Genomic DNA, 17,457 nt, shown 5'->3' with positions numbered 1-17,457 from the left:
TGGTCGTGTGATCAGAACAGTTTGTGATTGGTCGTGTGATCAGAACAGTTTGTCATTGGTCGTGTGATCAGAACAGTTTGTGATTGGTCGTGTGATAAGAACAGTTTGTGATTGGTCGTGTGATAAGAACAGTTTGTCATTGGTCGTGTGATCAGAACAGTTTGTCATTGGTCGTGTGATCAGAACAGTTTGTCATTGGTCGTGTGATCAGAACAGTTTGTCATTGGTCGTGTGATCAGAACAGTTTGTCATTGGTCGTGTGATCAGAACAGTTTGTGATTGGTCGTGTGATCAGAACAGTTTGTGATTGGTCGTGTGATCAGAACAGTTTGTGATTGGTCGTGTGATCAGAACAGTTTGTCATTGGTCGTGTGATCAGAACAGTTTGCCATTGGTCCTGTGATCAGAACAGTTTGTCATTGGTCGTGTGATCAGAACAGTTTGTCATTGGTCGTGTGATCAGAACAGTTTGTCATTGGTCGTGTGATCAGAACAGTTTGTGATTGGTCGTGTGATCAGAACAGTTTGTGATTGGTCGTGTGATCAGAACATTTTGTGATTGGTCGTGTGATCAGAACAGTTTGTCATTGGTCGTGTGATCAGAACAGTTTGTCATTGGTCGTGTGATCAGAACAGTTTGTCATTGGTCGTGTGATCAGAACAGTTTGTCATTGGTCGTGTGATCAGAACAGTTTGTCATTGGTCGTGTGATCAGAACAGTTTGTCATTGGTCGTGTGATCAGAACAGTTTGTCATTGGTCGTGTGATCAGAACAGTTTGTGATTGGTCGTGTGATCAGAACAGTTTGTGATTGGTCGTGTGATCAGAACATTTTGTGATTGGTCGTGTGATCAGAACAGTTTGTCATTGGTCGTGTGATCAGAACAGTTTGTCATTGGTCGTGTGATCAGAACAGTTTGTCATTGGTCGTGTGATCAGAACAGTTTGTCATTGGTCGTGTGATCAGAACAGTTTGTCATTGGTCGTGTGATCAGAACAGTTTGTCATTGGTCGTGTGATCAGAACAGTTTGTCATTGGTCGAGTGATCAGAACAGTTTGTGATTGGTCGTGTGATCAGAACAGTTTGTCATTGGTCGTGTGATCAGAGGTCATGTGATCAGAACAGTTTGTCATTGGTCGTGTGATCAGAACAGTTTGTCATTGGTCGTGTGATCAGAACAGTTTGTCATTGGTCGTGTGATCAGAACAGTTTGTCATTGGTCCTGTGATCAGAACAGTTTGTGATGGTCGTGTGATCAGAACAGTTTGTGATTGGTCGTGTGATCAGAACAGTTTGTCATTGGTCGTGTGATCAGAGGTCATGTGATCAGAACAGTTTGTCATTGGTCGTGTGATCAGAACAGTTTGTCATTGGTCGGTTGCTCAGAACAGTTTGTGATTGGTCGTGTGATCAGAACAGTTTGTCATTGGTCGTGTGATCAGAACAGTTTGTCATTGGTCGTGTGATCAGAACAGTTTGTCATTGGTCCTGTGATCAGAACAGTTTGTCATTGGTCGTGTGATCAGAACAGTTTGTGATTGGTCGTGTGATCAGAACAGTTTGTCATTGGTCGTGTGATCAGAACAGTTTGTCATTGGTCGTGTGATCAGAACAGTTTGTCATTGGTCGTGTGATCAGAACAGTTTGTCATTGGTCGTGTGATCAGAACAGTTTGTGATTGGTCGTGTGATCAGAACAGTTTGTCATTGGTCGTGTGATCAGAACAGTTTGTCATTGGTCGTGTGATCAGAACAGTTTGTCATTGGTCGTGTGATCAGAACAGTTTGTCATTGGTCGTGTGATCAGAACAGTTTGTCATTGGTCGTGTGATCAGAACAGTTTGTGATTGGTCGTGTGATCAGAACAGTTTGTGATTGGTCGTGTGATCAGAACAGTTTGTCATTGGTCGTGTGATCAGAACAGTTTGTCATTGGTCGTGTGATCAGAACAGTTTGTCATTGGTCGTGTGATCAGAACAGTTTGTCATTGGTCGTGTGATCAGAACAGTTTGTGATTGGTCGTGTGATCAGAACAGTTTGTGATGGTCGTGTGATCAGAACAGTTTGTGATTGGTCGTGTGATCAGAGGTCATATGATCAGAACAGTTTGTCATTGGTCGTGTGTTTGTTTCCACAGCTCCTGGAGGGCAGTTTCACTGCTCAGGTCAGTCATGAAGTCGATGGTCTTATCTTCCAGCCTATTGGGGTGAGTGTTTTTCTTCACATGAACACTGTTACAATGAACCATTTCTGTGTTCAGAAACTATTAGCAGAAATAAGGATCTGTATACTCAATCTGTTTTAATCTATTGAATTATTCATGCCGTTTCTGGCTGTAACATTGCATTCTTTTTGACTGTACATAGTTTTTTCATCCTCTTCCTGTGCACTATATCACACAGCACACGTCCAGCCACAAATCAAACCATGATTGTTAAAGTTTATGAGTCTCCTGTCAAGCAGCTACTGGAATCCAGATGAAGTGTTCAGTCAGGGTTACACTGTCTGTGTTCTGTATGACACTACAGACCAGATACACAACCCAAATATCACACACAGTGTTTCTCAACATTATATATCACACGGACACATTTCTTTCATTCCTCTACTTTTCTTTGTGTCCAGTCTCATCTATTGTTTTCAGCGTTGTCATCGGTTTTGTGCTCAAAACAAGACATGACACACACACTTCTGATATCCCCTAAAGACAAGAAAGAGATGAATGGCTTTCTCACTAAAGTAAATCTTTTTGTTTATGAAAACCATTTCAATTCAAATGATAGTAACCGAACAATACGGCAGCTTTTACATTCTTCATAAACGTTGAAAATCATTGTGTCATGCCGTCTTAGGAGCCATAACCATCTCTCTGTGAAAACTAGTGTCTGTGATGCCAGATAAACTCACACAATCAAACAAATGTCCTGTTTGGAGGACACACATGAGCACTGGATCCTTGCAGGAGAAACACAGCAGGTGTGAAGCATTGAGAAGTCCAGCTTGAATTCATGTGGTTTTGACTGATTAGAAACAAAACAAAAGAGAAGTGAAGCTGGTGTGCATACAAAAAGATTTCTGAGCACTTGGAGAGTTCTTGACAATGAATTCACAACATGAGGAGTTTAGTTTAGTGCAGATCTACAGGTGAAATCAAAGTCTTAAAGGAATAGTATGTAATGAATGGACAAGCACTACAAAAAGAGCATACGTATGAGGTCAGTATGAGGTCATCAAAATCAATAAGAAAAAAATATTTCTGTCATAAGTTGAAAGATAAGGACACACCACACATGCAAAACAATCGATCGGTAATGTCATTGGACCTCATTCATAAATCACATCAGTAAACAGACTCAAATACTTCATAAACGTCAGATTTGATAGTAAAATGTGTGTGTATTAATAAATGCCAATCATTTGTAAACGGCCTGCTCATTCACGCTCATTCATTTACATTCATGCATTTAGCAGATGCTTTTATCCAAAGCGACTTATTTTGCATTATCCCATCCATTTGTTTCTAAATATGTGCAATCCCCTGGGATCGAACCCACGACATTCTCTTAACACTGAGCTAAATAATCCCGCCTATGAATAACAGCTACGCAAATGACGTATCTAGGAATGCCGTAATCCTCGTGATTTCATTCTATAGTTTGGCTACATTATATTGCATAAATGCATAAGAGACTAATAGGTTATGTGCTTACCAATAATTGAATCATTTAAACTGTGTCCACCAAAGTGTTTTTAAGCTGCTCAAATATTATTACATCGTGCTCTTCTGAAAACAACTGGTGGAAAAAGCTGGTGGTGCTTCAGAATGCTTTGGAGGCACTGTGCGATGTTCTGGAGATGCGTTGATTGGTGTGATTAAGAATATCCACAAAAGTTAGTCTACTTGTCACTAGTATCTTATTTTGAAGTTCGTCCCGCCTCTTCTCCACTGTATAAAAAAGGACGGTGTCCAGTTCTGCGTTTTACCCAAAGTTTAAAAGTAAAAAATGATTAAAGGCAGGGCGAAAGAACTCGTGAAAAAGGCAGTGTGATCATCCGTTTGTCTAAAAGAATACAGAACGTTACTTGGGGTTTAACGCACTATTTACTCGTGGTTTCTTTCGTACCAACTAACATTTAGAAAATATGAACATTTTCATGAATCCTCAAATTTACTTCAAATGATTTGTGTTAATCGTTCGTAAATTCATTCTCTTCTGCTTGTGTTTCATGAATGAGACCTAATATGTAAAAGAATATATAAAATGACATACATTACAGGTCAAAAGTTTGTAAACACTTACTCATTCTTTATTAAGATTTTCCCACCAGAATAATAGTAAACTCGTCGAAATGAGTAAAAAAATTGCCACCTTTTGACAATCCTTTTCTTGCCCTTTTATCATGTTTTGATAAATATTTTAAAGCGCGTCAAAAAAATGTTTTTAGAGCTCTTATCGTCCGTTTTTTTTTTTTGGTCCATATCCATTTCAAAAAATATTTTTGAATAAGATTATTGTTTTCTAATGGAATTTGATATATTGGCATTTTATTTTTGTTTACAAACGTAATTTAATGCATTTAAGCATACACCTTAACATTAAAAGATCTTTAGAACACATTACAGTCAAGTGTTTCCAAATGTTTTGATGGGTTTTGTATTCATTATAGATGCAAGTAATTATTGTAAAGTTTTATGTATTTTTTATAATTTTCCTTAATTCTGTCACATTACATAAAAAAATGTGTGAAGTGTGTGCGTGTATGCGTGAACACACACATTTAAATAAGTCAAATTATAGGTTTGGTCTGATTAAAACTGAAATTTGAAAGTGTGAAGACTCTTCGTGGACCCTCAGATCTTCCTACATTTGTGTTAAAGGATTATATTTCTGTGGCTTCAGTTTTATAAGTGCACATTAACCAGGTCTGTTCATTTCTCCAATCTTGTCATTAATATCTGCACCTGTATGCCTCCATCCAGTGCACAGCGGGGAAGATGCTTATTTTCATGTGTCATCTAGACCTCTTTCTCCAGCAGAACATATAATAATGAAATCAATTCTCTATTCACACAGTTCTTTCTAATGACCTTCTCACGAGAAAAACACTTGACATTTATGTGGTTTTCAAAAAAAGAGTTGATTTTGACACTTAAAAAGAGACCTAAAAAGAGAAAGAACATGATCTTATTTCTACATGTCTTTAGGAAAAGTTTATTTTCTTATGTGATAACCTTGATCTTTCTCACAGTTTCATGTGTCTTGTCATGCATTCAGTCTTTCACATTTTGTATTGGATGACTTAATCTCACTCCTGTGGTTTGATTTGATTGAAATTCAACAGACACTGAACTGATATGACGGCAATATATGTAGAAATGATGATTAAAAGAACATTTGGAATGCTCTCTTAAATTAAAATTCGGCATGGTAATCTTAAAGATGTGATGAAATGGTCTTGTTATTGTTTTATACTGTTTTATGAGGTCTACTTATGACGTTCGTGTGGTTTTAACATTAAAAAACATCAAAATCAATTAGTAATAGGCTATATTCTACCCGGGTTTTGAGGCCATCAAGACTTGGAAGTTATTGGCCACCGCTATGATTGGATAGCAGTTTGCATAGTTGGAGCCTTCTGTGAATTTGGTTAGACACGTAATGTTAGTTTACACATTCAACCTATTGGCAAAGGATTATTATTATCTGGAGACCTCGTGTGATTTTATAAATGACAACCTCACATCTGTATTTCATGTGGCGCATTCGCACGGGATAAATGAAGCCTGTGATTTTCTCAAATATACTTACTTATTTCCCGGGTGTGATGGCAAGTTTTTGCGTAAAGTTTGTGTAGCCTATAGCTGGATTGTGTTTAAATATATCTGTACCTGTCTGCATTTGAGACCAGTGATCGCGAATCTCAAATTTTACGCGAGTTTCCATGATATATAAACAAACAGGAAAAAAGCAGCGGTCCAAGCACTGACCCCTGAGGGACCCCAGTGATCATGTGGTGAGCTGTGGACAGCGAGCCCCTCCATGACACCCTGAAAGATCTGTTGGAGAGGTAGGATTTGAACCAGCGGAGGGTAGAGCCTGTGATTCCTAGTGATGACAGGGTTGCTTGCAGTATCTGGTGATTGACAGTGTCAAACGCTGCAGATAGGTCTAGCAGAATCAGGACCGAGGATTTAGATTCCGCCTTGGCTAGCCGCAGTGCTTCTGTGACCGATAGCAGTGCCGTCTCAGTGAAGTGGTTTGTTTTGAAGCCAGACTGCTTGTCATCCAGTAGTTTATTCTTGATTAGGTAGGAAGACACCTGGTTGAAAGCTGCCCTTTCAAGTGTTTTTGCTATAAATGGGAGGAGAGAGACAGGTCTGTAACTGTCGGGAGTAGAAGGGTCCAATGTTGGTTTCTTCAGTAGGGGCGTGACCTGGGCCTGTTTGAATGTGGATGGAAAAGTGCCGGTGAGCAGAGAGGTGTTGATGATGTGTGTGAGTGCAGATGTGAGCGAGCTGGATATGGCCTGAAGGAGATCGGAGGGGATAGGGTCAAGGGGACAGGTGGTGGGGTGGCTGGAGAGAAGCCTGGTGACTTCAGTGTCCTTAAGTGGGGTGAAAGAGGAGAGTTTGATGGTTGAAGTGTGGGAGGTGTTCACCCATGGTCTGAGGTACCGAGAATTGTTTGCTGATGGATGATGTTTTCTCAGTGAAAAATACAGCAAAGTCTTCCGCAGTCAATGATGAAGTGGGCGGGGGAGGATTGGGGCAAAGAAGAGAGTTAAATGTCTTGAAATGCTGTTGAGTGTTAGATGCATTGCTTACCTTGGTGGTATGACTAGACGACCCCAAGTAATACTAATCTCGTGCACATAGTGCTCAGGGCACATCAAGCAATCTTTAACAAAGCAATAGTGACGCATAGTACAAAAATGTTTTACTCACCTAAGATTGCTGCGCCATTCCTATCGGATCCAATATTGACGGCACAGCACTGCTTTTAAATTTTAGTCTCTTCACAAATCCATCGTCAACCTCTTCCTTGTTCACCAAGGAATCCACGGTAAAGTTTTTTCCCACGTGAGCTGGAAGGTCTTGAAAAATAAACTTCAACCACGCATTACAGATATCCGAATCTGAAGGAAGGTTATGCAACGACTGTGTCCTTTCACAACCAGGCACTGACTCCACAATATTATGCGATCTATAATGGCATACTTCATTACTGTCATGTGCGAACCAGTGGGCGTGGACAGAGAAGTAGTTAGGGATTTTTTTTGTGTGGAGGCGGAGTTCAACCTATAGGAGGTGCATTCCAGAACCTGGCATTCGCTGAGCCTGGTGTCAATAACAGATGCAATCTCAGTTACAAGGGAGTTTTAAGGTCTGACACTTACAGGATGTTCGCATGAATATGATTCCCTCTTATATAACGCATAGTACAAAAAGCTTTCCTGTAGCTTAGTGGAAAGAGCATGGCGCTAGCAACACCAAGGTTGTGGGTTCGATCCTAAGGGATTGTATAGGATAAATGTATAGGATAATAAATGTAAGTCCCTTTGGGTAAAAGCATCTGCCAAATGCATAAATGTAAATGTAAATATAACAAAAGCTCGGGTTAGAATTGAGGTGTTAATTCATCGGCCCTCTAATCTTGAAATGTGCCATTTCGCTCTATGCATTAAAGGAGCAGGTCACCTTAACAAATAAAGTTCTGTCATCATTTTACGCCCTCTTGTTCAGACCTCTGTTCATTCTTCTGCAGAACACAAAAGAAGATATTTTGAATAACAGAACAGCACAGCCCCCCATACACTTCTATTGTAACCAATGCCAGCGAATGGGGGTTGTTGAGAACATTCTTAAAAATATCTTCTTCTGTGCAGTATAAATTTTTACTGCAAATTTTGATTTAGTTTTATTCATAGTCTTCTGACGAAAATGCAATTTAGTTTTATTCACAGTTCAGTCAACCTCATCATTTTAGTTTTAGTCTAGTTTTAGTCGAAGAAATGTGAAAAACATTTTAGTCGAAAAAATATACGTTATATTTAGTCTTCTAAAATCTAAATGGTTTACCTTTCCTTTAGCTCAGTTGTAAGAGATGGCATTACGCCAAGTTATTGGGTTTGATCACAAAGGATTGCACATACTTAGAAACAAATGTATAGGGTAATGCAATGTAAGTTGCTTTGGATAAAAGCGTGTGTCAAATGCTTAAATGTAAATCATTTACTTTGTGTAATTAAATGTTCCGTACAAAGTTTCAACTGTTTTGATATAATTTACTTCACCTTAGAACGAAATTAAACCAGGTCATTACCTTTATTTTTCAAAAAGAATCAGTAAATAGATATGAATTGTTGGAACACAGAACATTAGACCATGAATGTCATGTTCCAGTTCATTCAATCTCATTTGACTCAAATGACTCGTTACTTAGGGCGTATTCATTCAGTTCATTCAACCAATGAAACGCTCTGAACCCTCTCACACTCAAATGCTATTGGCTCATGTTATGCCTCCTTGAAGAAAATAGCTGCCTGCACTGTCTTTAATTTAGACAGTAGTTAATGAGAAATAACTTTCAAAAAGACATAAATTGTATAACATTTCTTCAGTCATGCAAACATGTTTCATATTTGGTTGGAATACTGCTTTCCTGTAACTCAGTGGTAAGAGTATTGCGTTAACAATGCAAGGTTGTGGGTTCGATCCCAGGGTTTGCAAATACCTATGTATCAATGTTTAGGATAATGCAATGCAAGTCGCTTTGGATAATAGTGTCTGCCATATGCCTAAATGTAAATGGAATGTACACTTTAATTCACTTCATCACGTCTATAATGAGTAGAGGACAGCGCTGGTCTTCTTTAGGCTGACTTTGTTACATTTCACGTTATACAGCAGCTCGTGTTTTTCAGAAGTTAACAGGCATATAAAAGCATTTGAGCTTCCTTTGTAATGTGTTTCGGGTTGACTCGCCTGCAGTCGCGCTTCAAGTTTACGGCGTTTTACCGGCGATCGTGAAGGAAAATAAGACGCTTTGTAAACCGTGTGGAGACACATAATATGTGTCTGTTCTTCCTTACCCTTCTCCCAGAGACTTCTCTCTACACTTATATGAGCGGAGCTGCTCAAGCGCGCAAACTGACGTCTGCCAGGTGCGGCAAGAATATTTTCGTCTCGTTTTTATTAGTTGACGAAAATGTCGGTCTATTTTTATTACAGTTTTCGTTATCATGCATTCATTTTTATTTAGTTATCGTCTCGTTTTCGTCATTGAAAACATGTCGTTAACGAATACTTTTCGTCTTAGTTTTCGTCAACGAAATCCGCTGTGTTCTGCGGAAGAAAGAAGGTCGTACAGGTTTGAAATGACAAGAGTGAATGTTGACAGAATTTTCATTTTGAAAAGTGAATTACTCCTTTAATAACATTTCCACGGAAACAGAGAATAAGGCGGGACATATTTAGTGGCCACTCCCCATTTTTAAATGGCCAATAGCATTCACAGACTGGAATTTGATGAGAGGCTGAAGTGCAGGATGATATCATAAAAATCATTGATCTATATCTGGACGGGTCAAGACGCTTTGGCCTGCCCAGAGGTTAACTTCCGGTCTGTTTGGTTGTAATATAACACTTTATTTTATAATTAATTTATAGTAATATTTTAATTGTATATTAAATGTATTGAATTAAATTAAAACTACTCAACAGTTACTGTTTCTATGCGGAAGTCTACCAGAAGTGAAGTTTGAGACACAACGTTTATGTTGTTGCAGGTGAAACCGTCTATACGTTGATGTGAGAGTCTAAGGTTTGAATGCTTATCTAAATGTGAATTTGTGTTCATAGATATCTGTATCTAGTTTATAGTTATGAGAGGGTAGTAAATTATATATGTGTACTCTTTAAAGGTGTCCTGTTGATTCGGTTAAACAAATGTTTGTGGATGTTAGGAGTAAAATTCAGAGAGTATGTAATGAGCGTCCCATTCTGTTTTCTTAAATTGGTTTTGAAAATCGTCTCCACCTGTGATGTTTCTTCTCCTCGGGGAACATGCGGAAAGTTCCGGATGATTAATCTCGCAGCCTAATATTTCCCCAAACGTGTCAATATGATTTAGTGAAGCCGGCGCAGACGTGTCAAGCCAGTTTAGGAAGATTTAGACATCAGACCCTGAAAGCCTATTTTATTCTCTGCGATTGCTTCAATGGCACTTAGAAAGAATGGAGTCTTAAAGAATGTTAAATGACTTTGACACTGTGTAGACGATCGGCCCGCAGCTAAAGGATTTTTATAGAACGACCCGACCCGCATGTTATTCTCACCAAATCCACATCTCTTCAATAGATCCAGTCAAGCATTACTAAAGCTGGTTTGTGTTTTCATTGATAGAAAGGCACATGTCCTCTCTCAAGGTGACGTTGGATGAAAACCATTCTGGTCCTTCGGTTTTGAAAGAGTATTTGACACATCTTTGCATCTACACAACAAAAGGCCGGTTGCATGAATGAGCCCGTGTTGGTTTTTGGCATGTCGTTTTCTTGTTTCATTTATCACTCCAAAATTGTCATTTCTTGTCAGGGCTGTGTTTTGATTGACACCGCAATCCACCTGACACCAACACAAGACATTGTAAAGACCCCTCCGCAGTCGTTCACATCTCGAAATATTTGCACATATCTCTGCTTAACTTTTGCTATCGGGAAAATCACATAAAGTACCCACATGAGCAGAAACACACACACACACATTCATACTCCCCACCCACTGATAAACACTCCAGAATGACTCCACTTTGATGTTTCAATCTTTGATGTGTGCAGAGTGACTCGGCCGTTCCGTTCACATCGCCTCAACCACACACACACACACACACACCTGCTACAAAATCTTTGATGTTAAAAAAGGAAACACAGGCTACTGAGTAACATATGTTCCAAAAGCGCCCGATCAGAAGAGATTAATTGAGGTTATTTGCAGACTGAGGGATGAGCAAAATAAATAAGTGAAGAAATGTTGGCCAGTTGGTTGTGAGAGCATCTCAATTATTATTATTTTACACTTTACATCAGAAAGATCATTCCACATAAGAAGACAAAATTTATTTCATTTACTTTAATATGGATGTTACATCCCCTGTTGGTTAGGAGGTATGACAGAGACGTTCATCATCAAGTACTGTGATTGGATGAATTAAGGACAGACAACTAAGATGTTTGAAAACTGGTGGTTCACTTTATTTACAAAGGGGAAAAAATGTATACAAAAGGGGAACACAATAAATACTTATTTACAACAATAAATAACGAAAACAAAGAAAATAATAATCATAGTAAATTGAAAAAGCAACCGAGAGGAGGAAAACTGAGCGGTGCTAAACAAACGAAAGTAACAAAACCAACACTCAATAACTAATCCCTACCCTCTAAATTATCTACAAACAAAACCAAGAAATACAATTAGGAACAAAACACCTTCAGCTTTACACGCCATAACTGAACTTTACTAACTAAAAAACAAAACATACAGAGTTGCACTCGCTCCTTCCCTAAAGTGCTTAACATTTGATGCTCCTGCATGTGTGTGTAAGATGTATGTCACGTGGCCTACTTCCCTTTTCGCAACTCTCTGGACTGGCGAAGTATTGATCAGATAAGTTGTTTCTCTGGAACTACTCCATAAGTAAGTGAACCACCACCAACAATCTACAAAGACGTGGTACAACCACGAGAGACATTCAAACTCCCCAAGCCTTCCTTCTCATTCCCCAGAGACACCTTATATCTGGAACCCCAGTTGCTGATTGGTCAATCGACAGGTCCATCATGAGAAACAACAAATCACAGAACCTGAAAACAAAAATGAGAATGTAGAGAGCGGGAAAACAAAAACCACCAACACAAAGTCATATGGTCGTATGTCTGTTCAAATATATGTTGAAATTGAACAATCTGGGCCTTACTACATTAGGAGAGGAAACATGGAGATATAATTATTCATTTATGATTGCCACCGCTGTGAACACAACAGCATATGAAATAAGCGCCAAATGTAGGTGTCATGTGCTTTTTGCTAGCACAGAAATATGGAGATATTTGAACACTTACCCTGAACCTCTGCAAAACTAAAGCCTTCACCGCTGCACACAAAACAGTGCTAAAGTTGGGCCTCTAGCTAGGGACAAACCTAATCATTTTAAACCATAAATGCATAAAATCCCACCTATTCGTGAAATTAGTTTGCATGGCATGTTAAGGCAGTAGAGTATCGCTGAGATGACGTATTTTTGTAGGCCAACCCGGAAGTTAGCGCCAAGCTGGTTCCTTCGACCGAAAGCCGATGCATTTTTCCCATAGACTATTGGAAGAGTGCAAAAAATCTGATAACCTTACACATGTTGTCTATCAGGATGATCTTGAACACAATATTTGCTATTTTTGAAGCCTTACTACTATCAGCAGTGGTGAAAAGCTAACATACGGCTATAAACAGACTACGCTACAGTCGCTCAATATCAACATCACCACCAACAAATGTGAAAATGTGTTCGAGGTTTTCTGAACCATAGACCTTATTTCAGGCGATTTACCAAAAACCCATAAAAAAAACGTCGCTGCGATGGAACCGGAAGTGTTCAAATGCTAACTCGCTTCTGGGGTTTGCATACAATAATGCATCATCTCTGTGGTACTCTATAATGTGGATTAAACCACTGAAATGGAACTTCATCCCTCCTTAAAATTCACTCCCTGGTTTCTATTCCCACCCCAACTTTGTGTCCTGATTATTCTAAAGAAACAATTGTTTCTTCATATTTTTTTATAAATTGAATGTCATTCCCAGTTAATGAAGAAACTTTCTCTTTTGATTGACATTAGATCATACAGACTGTACATTAATGTTAAAAACAGCAAGGCAGTCGTTTAGTTCTTGTGTTAGACTGCTGTTGGGAAGAACGCAGCCATTTAAATCCTGTTGTTTTCTTTTTGTTTCTGCTTTGACTATATAGTTTTGCTCAAATGTCAAATGTAAGCGTTTCAAATGTTTCGTGTTGACTTTAAAGCAGCAATGTGTTACTTTTGCATCACCACCCAATGCAGCTTACTTAATGCTATTTATATTTGTGTTTTGAAGTCAAATGACATCATACTGACATTTCCCATAAAATCGTACCCAACATCCCAACTTTTATGACTCATTATTATACGCTTATATTTCAGTGAATTTCTGTGAAATTTAGTTTTCAACACATACCAAAAAAGTTTTGTATGGATGGATTGCAGCTTTAATAGTAACAATAATAATAAAAGTAACCCTAAAAAAAATCTCTTGACATTTGTTCAAACATAATTAGATTTTATGTGAGAGATACTAAAAAATGAGTGTCACCCTGTAATGTCCTCATGGTTTGCTATATGAAAGCTGTATATCAGATAAATAACTCACTGATATGATCAGACACAGAGGACAGTTGTGCAGTGTGCATAAGGAAATTGGCCTGTAGTAATTGAATATGTTAGACAGAGACAGATGATGTTAATATCACCTTTTGCCTGTGGCGTTTGATATCACTCACTTTGTGTTGAGGTAAGGACTGGCTTGGCTTTGTGACCTGAGCTTTATCCACACGCCTGTGTTAACATGAGGCAACATGCTTCAGAATATATATGATTTCTTTAGTGATAAAGCAAAGATGAACTTTCTTGTCAAACCCGCTCAAAACAGTTTGACGACTCACTGGCGCTTGATAAACTACATTAGCAGTGAAGCTTTTTGTCATCCTCTTTATCCACATTAATCTGGATTAGGGCTGTATAATGTATAGAAATGATAGAAATATCACAAATGTGCACAGCGCAACATACCGCAATATGTCGCAATATATCCTTATGGTTTAAAATGAATAAGTAGTTTTTGTAGTTTTTGCAGGTAACAGAGCGACTCCCTGATGTGTGGAAGATGATCAATAATCAGAAAAAAGAAATATGGGTGCTGTCCTTCTGAAACCTTTCTGCATAATTTTGCGATTTTTATTAAATTTTTGCTACGAATCATTATTATTAGTTACCTTTCATGTTTTTCACCGGGTTTTTTCAAACTTCTAACCAATAAAAGGATTCATAAGTGCTTGTCAACTTTAACACAGTATGCAATCATTTAAAAAGATCATTACGTTTTTTTCCATTTCCTGAAAACAGTAAATTTGGTCATCGATGTTTCAGAAGGACGGTTACGATATGTTTGTGATGTAGTTTTCTGTTTTTAAATATATTTGATCAAAGTTTAAATTAGTTTAGTGGAAATAGATTTTTCGAAGACGTACGTTTTGTATATCGCAGTATTTAACAAGTTACCGAATATCGCATTTTCCCTCAATATGGTGCAGCCCTAATCTGTATATATATAAAAATAACTTTAGTTCTTCCTTCATGCACATTGAGACTACATTTTTGTCCTGCATAAAGCAGAACTTTTGAAAAATGTGTTTCCAATCACCCTAAACACTACAGCAGCCTTGATAGTATTGTTGAATCTACGCCAAAATACAATACATCCCTGTTCATATCCCTGATGGAAATCACTCAGCTTTGTGTGGTGTGCTGGAGTTTTTCAGCATCTTGAGAAATCAAACAGTGCTGACAAAGAACGCTTTGAAACAAATACACGGTTCTTTCACACTTTATCTGTTTTAATGTGGATGCAGGCCATCCTGAAGGGTTACAGATCTTATGAGTAAAGAATCTATGAGTATTGAGAATCTAATGGAGAATCAATAAGAGTCCAGCAGTTTATGATGTGTGAGAGAGAGATGAAAAGCATCATAAATATCTTGTTTATTAGTGTGCTCTTCATGTTCATCATATCGCGATAACCCTGAGCTACTCTGAAGCATGAGCAGTCTATAAATCCACTGTTTGTGACATGAAACATCACGTGTATTAGAACAGGACATCAAAAAACTCAAAATACAGCCACAGGAAAAAATTAAAAGAGCGTTTCAATATTATTGTCTGTTTTTCTGAATATACCATTTGTACGTATGTGTTAAGGTAAAGTCATCATTTTTGTTTCATTCTGTGAATTATTCACAATATTCCTCCCAAATTTCAAATAAAACTTGTTTCTATTTGCAGAAAATAAAAGATAAAAAAATATATATTAAAAATAAAACGTTTAAGTTCAATACACTAAAAAAGATAATTTGATGTAACAATGTTTGGTAACACTTTCCTTGAAGCATGTATGTATAATGCATTATAAAAGTAGTTTTAGAGCATTTTAATGCACATTTTAATGCATTGTTATGTCTTATAAATAATTGTTATTACAGTTAAAACATTATAACACTTAGCAATTCAATGATACACACATTTTAAATCGGCTATACTTCTTTACAACTACACATAATGCCTTACAACACACATTATGAGAATAAAAATGCATTTTACACTTTAATAACTTTTTATAATGCTTTATACTAGTGGTGGGCCGTTAACGGCGTTAACGCCGTTAACGCAGTGAGACTCTTATCGCGCGATAAAAAAAATGTCGCCGTTAATCTATTCTCAAAGTTGTGTTGGGAGCTGGGTCTATACTACACAAGCTATGATGACTTTGACCTTGATATTTTAGCGCGGATGTATACCAGCTTAACTGCACTGTACCGGGCGAGAACGAGATTTTTCAACTCGCGTGATTCGCGTCATTCGCGGAAGCAGAAACTGCCTCATCATCTCATAACCAGGGCTTCATTCGCGCGATTCGCGCAGCAAGTAGGTCTATTGGCTCTTTGCATTAACATATAAATCACTCGCGCTTGACAGACACGCCATTCGCGTTTGGTCTGAACACAACATAACGTTACTGTGAAATTACCGCATCAAACGTGACGTGCTAACATGGATGCAGCTATGAAGCCGCCGGGTTTGCTTCAGGGAATATTAATTTTTAAGAAGCTTCCCAATAGAAACATCGACAAGACTAAGGTTGTTTGCACCTTGTGCAATGCGGAATTGGTTTAAAAAAAAACACTTTCTCTCAACAGGTAGTGGTCTAGCTTTAGTTGAAACCAGTAACTTTGTATTGAGATCTAATGTATTATGGCTCCTGTATGACATATCGCTTGTTGCTCCCTCACTCTTTGTAAGTTGCTTTGGATAAAAGCGTCTGCTAAATGACTAAATGTAAATGTACTGTAGGAGCTCTTCCAGTCTCAAGTACCACCTAAACTCAAAGCATCCCTTAGCTAATGCGGAAGTAAACACAAGTTCATCTTATTGAACATAATTTAATTTTCATCACCAATTATCATAGTAGAACAGCTTTCTCAAGCAGTTTGTGATGCATTTTGGAAACAGGAGATGAGCCCCTGGTCTAATGCGCCACCTGGCTTGAGAAACCCGTTCTCAAAGACTTACTTTTAGTCATTATTTGGGTAGCACACATATTCTGAATGCCTTCGGCAGAATTCAAATGAGCCATTTTAATCTAGATTAATCTAGATTAATCTTGGAATTAATCTAGATTAATCTAGATTAAAAAAATTAATCTATGCCCACCACTACTTTATACATACATAGTTCATGGAAAGTGTTACCCAAAACATTTTTAAGTCGTTTTTTACAGTGCAGCATCACTAAACACAATGAAGAGAAGTGAAAACTGTCTCATAAATATAATTCCACTTTGAAGCGACGTTTCCTCACTTGCATGACATCTCATGGGTTCGTATGTTGTGAGATTGTGTCATGTCACTAGGCACACGGTTTGGACACGATGTGATCTCTCAGAGACAGATGGAGGGTTATTCTAGAAAGTCTCCCACACTATGAACGTCCGCCAGGCGGGTGATGAAATTCTCTTTACATTCGTTCTTTTAGTGAAGGTAGAAAAGGCAGATCTGGCCGTAGCGAAGCATCATGCATTAGAAAGATGTGAGAAGCTCAAGGTAAACAGGTTACTCTGCCATAAAGGAATGTTAACAGACTAGCGCTTGTTTCCATGGTGATGCGTTGGGTTTGTGTCGCGCTCTTGATTGATTTTCAGCTCTGCATTCATTGCCTTCGACTGCATCAAAAACCGCCGGCCGTCGCTCTCTGGCAGATGAAGAACTGTTTGATTTAATTAAAGAACACAATCCGTCTGACTTGCACGATGGCGTTTGCATGACCCTTCAGACGATGTGCTGCGGGGACGGCTCGACCTTGATGTGTTGTGCTTCAATACGACACGCTGTTCAAATGATAAAACCTTCAGGCTTCTATCAGAAATCTAAAGAGTGTTTTCACTTTCAGCGTTTCTGAGCAACACTTTCACGACTCTGCATAACTCTGCTTTCAATGTGACGCTTTTCATTCACATTCCACACTGTGTGTGTTTGTTCCGAGGACATCGTCCTTTTTTTGCAATTAAATAAATGAGTTGAAATATGTGAACCATTCTG

General features: G+C 38.3%; 1 protein-coding gene across 1 annotated transcript in view; it reads left to right on the top strand.

Annotated features, from left to right (window-relative positions):
* Window positions 1-17,457, top strand: part of rngtt (RNA guanylyltransferase and 5'-phosphatase) — a 90,402-nt gene that overhangs the window by 50,202 nt on the left and 22,743 nt on the right. Inside the window, exon 12 of the mRNA XM_056763602.1 lies at window positions 2,139-2,207. Coding sequence (XP_056619580.1) covers window positions 2,139-2,207 — 69 coding nt within the window. The remainder of the gene's footprint in view (window positions 1-2,138; window positions 2,208-17,457) is intronic.

This window comes from Triplophysa dalaica, chromosome 13 (genome assembly GCF_015846415.1).
Source record: "Triplophysa dalaica isolate WHDGS20190420 chromosome 13, ASM1584641v1, whole genome shotgun sequence".
Classification (NCBI taxonomy): Eukaryota; Metazoa; Chordata; class Actinopteri; order Cypriniformes; family Nemacheilidae; genus Triplophysa; species Triplophysa dalaica.
This window is presented reverse-complemented; position numbering and strand designations above follow the sequence as displayed.